The 2,850-nt window shown below is 39.3% G+C and overlaps 1 protein-coding gene across 1 annotated transcript; it reads left to right on the plus strand.

Moving 5' to 3' along the window:
- Positions 1–397: 397 nt before the first annotated feature.
- Positions 398–1,682, plus strand: meig1 (meiosis/spermiogenesis associated 1). The gene is made up of 2 exons (XM_078235984.1): positions 398–564; positions 1,502–1,682. The coding sequence occupies exons 1-2, from the start codon at positions 406–408 to the stop codon at positions 1,628–1,630; spliced, it is 288 nt and encodes a 95-aa protein (XP_078092110.1). The 5' UTR covers positions 398–405; the 3' UTR covers positions 1,631–1,682.
- Positions 1,683–2,850: the final 1,168 nt, after the last annotated feature.

The following is a 2,850-nucleotide window of genomic DNA, read 5'->3' on the forward strand; positions in this document are numbered from 1 at the left end:
AGAACGGGGGAGTTTTACCCGGGTGTCTTGGCCAATATTCATCCCTCAAGCAGCTAAAGTAGGTTATCTGTCATTGCTGTTTGTGGGATCTTGCTGTGTGCGAATTGGTTGCCCCATTTCCTACACTATAATAATGACTGCAATTCAAATATATGTCATTGGCTGAAGAGTAACTTGGGATGCCCTGAAGCATGAAAAGCACAATATAAATGTAACTCTTCCTATTAAATGTATTCTGAAGGATCAGTGACCACACGAGTATAACTTCAGATTTTTCATATATTGGTGCTGAATTTTTAAAAATAATCAATGATAAAGGTGTGATTTGTGAACCAGTTTTACATGAAGGTGTACATTAGAGGATAGACTTTTATTTCCTTTTCTGTTTTAGGTATTTATTACATTATGTCTTTGAGAGATTTTGGAACCCAAGGGCAGGAAGTAAAACCAAAATTTATGAGCCGTGCCAAACAGTGGACTGAAGAAATTGAAAATTTGTACAGATTTCAACAAGCTGGGTACAGAGATGAAATAGAATACAAGCAAGTAAAACAAGTAGATGGGGTAATGAATTCCATGATTTATTAACTGCATGCTACAATTGACTAATTTCCATTTTTATAATTATAAACCTGCAGAAATTTTATAAAGGGTAGTACACATTTATCTAATCCAGATGGTTTAACCTGAAGAATGAACACCCTAGCGGTGACAATAATGAGATATACACAGCTCCACTAGTAAGGTCAACTGGGTTTGACTGATGAAGTCACAAATGCATTATGGCCAAGTTCTACAATTCTAGAAGTTATAAAGACTGATTTAAAGTTTATTTTATTAGTGTCACAAGTAGGTTTACATTAACACTGCCATGGAGTGAAAATCCTCTAGTCACCACACTCCAGCGCCTGTTCAGTTTCACTGAAGGAGAATTTAGCACGGCCAATGCACCTAACCAGCATGCCTTTCAGACTGTGGGAGGAAACCGGAGCACCCGGAGGACACCCACGCAGACATGGGGAGAACGTGCAGACTCCACACAGACAGTGACCCAAGCTGGGAATTGAACCCAGGTCCCTGGCGCTGTGAGGCAGCAGTGCTAACCACTGTGCCACCGATTTTTATAACATAAAAGCAGTTTAAAACTATCTCCTTATTTAAAAGTGGCAATTGTTATATTTTTCTGGGGAAAATGCAGCTTTCGAAACAATCTGATGGTCTAGGCACCCTAGATTTTTGTCCTCATTTTGCAAACCTAACATCGGTTAGTTTATTCCCACTGGGGAAATGTGGAATACTTATCAAATAAAGAATAAATACCATTCCACACAATGTTTGTAATATAATTTTTAGGAAGCTTTGTGATATATCGCAATAGATACCCAAATATTTCATATGCTGCACCTCAATGGCTACATTTCAGTTTGCGATGTGCCGTATGTGTGAGATAATCAAGGAAATAGATGACAAAACTGAGACAGTGATGTTCTATTCAATGCAGGTGGATCGTTGGCCAGATTCTGGATACGTGAAAAAACTTCAAAGACGTGATAACACATTTTATTACTACAGTAGGAAAAGGGAATGTGAGGACAAAGAAGTTCAGAAAGTCAAGGTTTACGCCTATTGAACAATTCTTGTTTGTCACACTTTTGAGTCTAAATAAATCAAAATTTATCTTCAAAATTTTTGTGGTTGAATAGTTCACATTTTAACATTTGATCTTTTGATGTTTTCTTCCCCTTTGCTAGTTAAGCCTGAGTGAAAATATGTTGATGTTGTCTACATGGACTTTAGCAAGGCCTTTGACAAGGTACCGCATGGTAGCTTGTTGCACAAGGTTAAATCTCACGGGATCCAGGGTGAGGTATCTAAATGGATACAAAATTTGGCTTCTTGACAGAAGCCAGAGGGTGGTTGTAGAGAGTTGTTTTTCAAACTGGAGACCTGTGACCAGCGGTGTGACTCAGCGATCTGTGCTAGGTCCACTGTTATTTGTCATTTATATTAATGATTTGGATGAGAATATAGGCGGCATGGTTAGTAAGTTTGCAGATGACACTAAGATTGGTGGCATAGTGGACAGTGAAGAAGATTATCTCCAATTGCAATGAGATCTTGATCAATTGGGTCTGTGGGCTGACGAATGGCAGATGGAGTTTAATTTAGACAAATGCAAGTTGATGCATTTTGGTAGATTGAACCAGGGCAGGACTTACTCAGTTAATGGTAGGGCAGTGGGGAAAGTTACAGAACAAAGAGATCTAGGGGTACATGTTCATAGCTTCTTGAAAGTGGAGTCACAGGTGGACAGAGTGGTGAAGAAGGTATTCGGCATGCTTGGTTTCATCGGTCAGAACATTGAATACAGGAGTTGGAATATCTTGTTGAAGTTGTACAAGACATTGGTAAGGCCACACTTGGAATACTGTGTGCAATTCTGGTCACCCTATTATAGAAAGGATATTATTAAACTAGAAAGAGTGCAGAAAAGATTTACTAGGATGCTATTGGGACTTGGTGGATTGAGTTATAAGGAGAGGCTGGATAGACTGAGACTTTTTTCTCTGGAGCGTAGGAGACTGAGGGGTGATCTTATGGAGGTCTATAAAATAATGAGGGGCACAGATCAGCTGGATAGATAATATCTTTTCCCAAAGGTACGGGAGTCTAAAACTAGAGGGCATAGGTTTAAGGTGAGAGAGGAGAGATACAAAAGTGTCCAGAGGGGCAATTTTTTCACACAGAGGGTGGTGAGTGTCTGGAACAAGCTGCCAGAGGTAGTAGTAGAGGCGGATACAATTTTGTCTTTTAAAAAGCATTTAGATAGTTACATGGGTACGATAGGTA

The sequence above is a fragment of the Mustelus asterias genome, chromosome 19 (genome assembly GCF_964213995.1).
Source record: "Mustelus asterias chromosome 19, sMusAst1.hap1.1, whole genome shotgun sequence".
Taxonomy (NCBI): domain Eukaryota; kingdom Metazoa; phylum Chordata; class Chondrichthyes; order Carcharhiniformes; family Triakidae; genus Mustelus; species Mustelus asterias.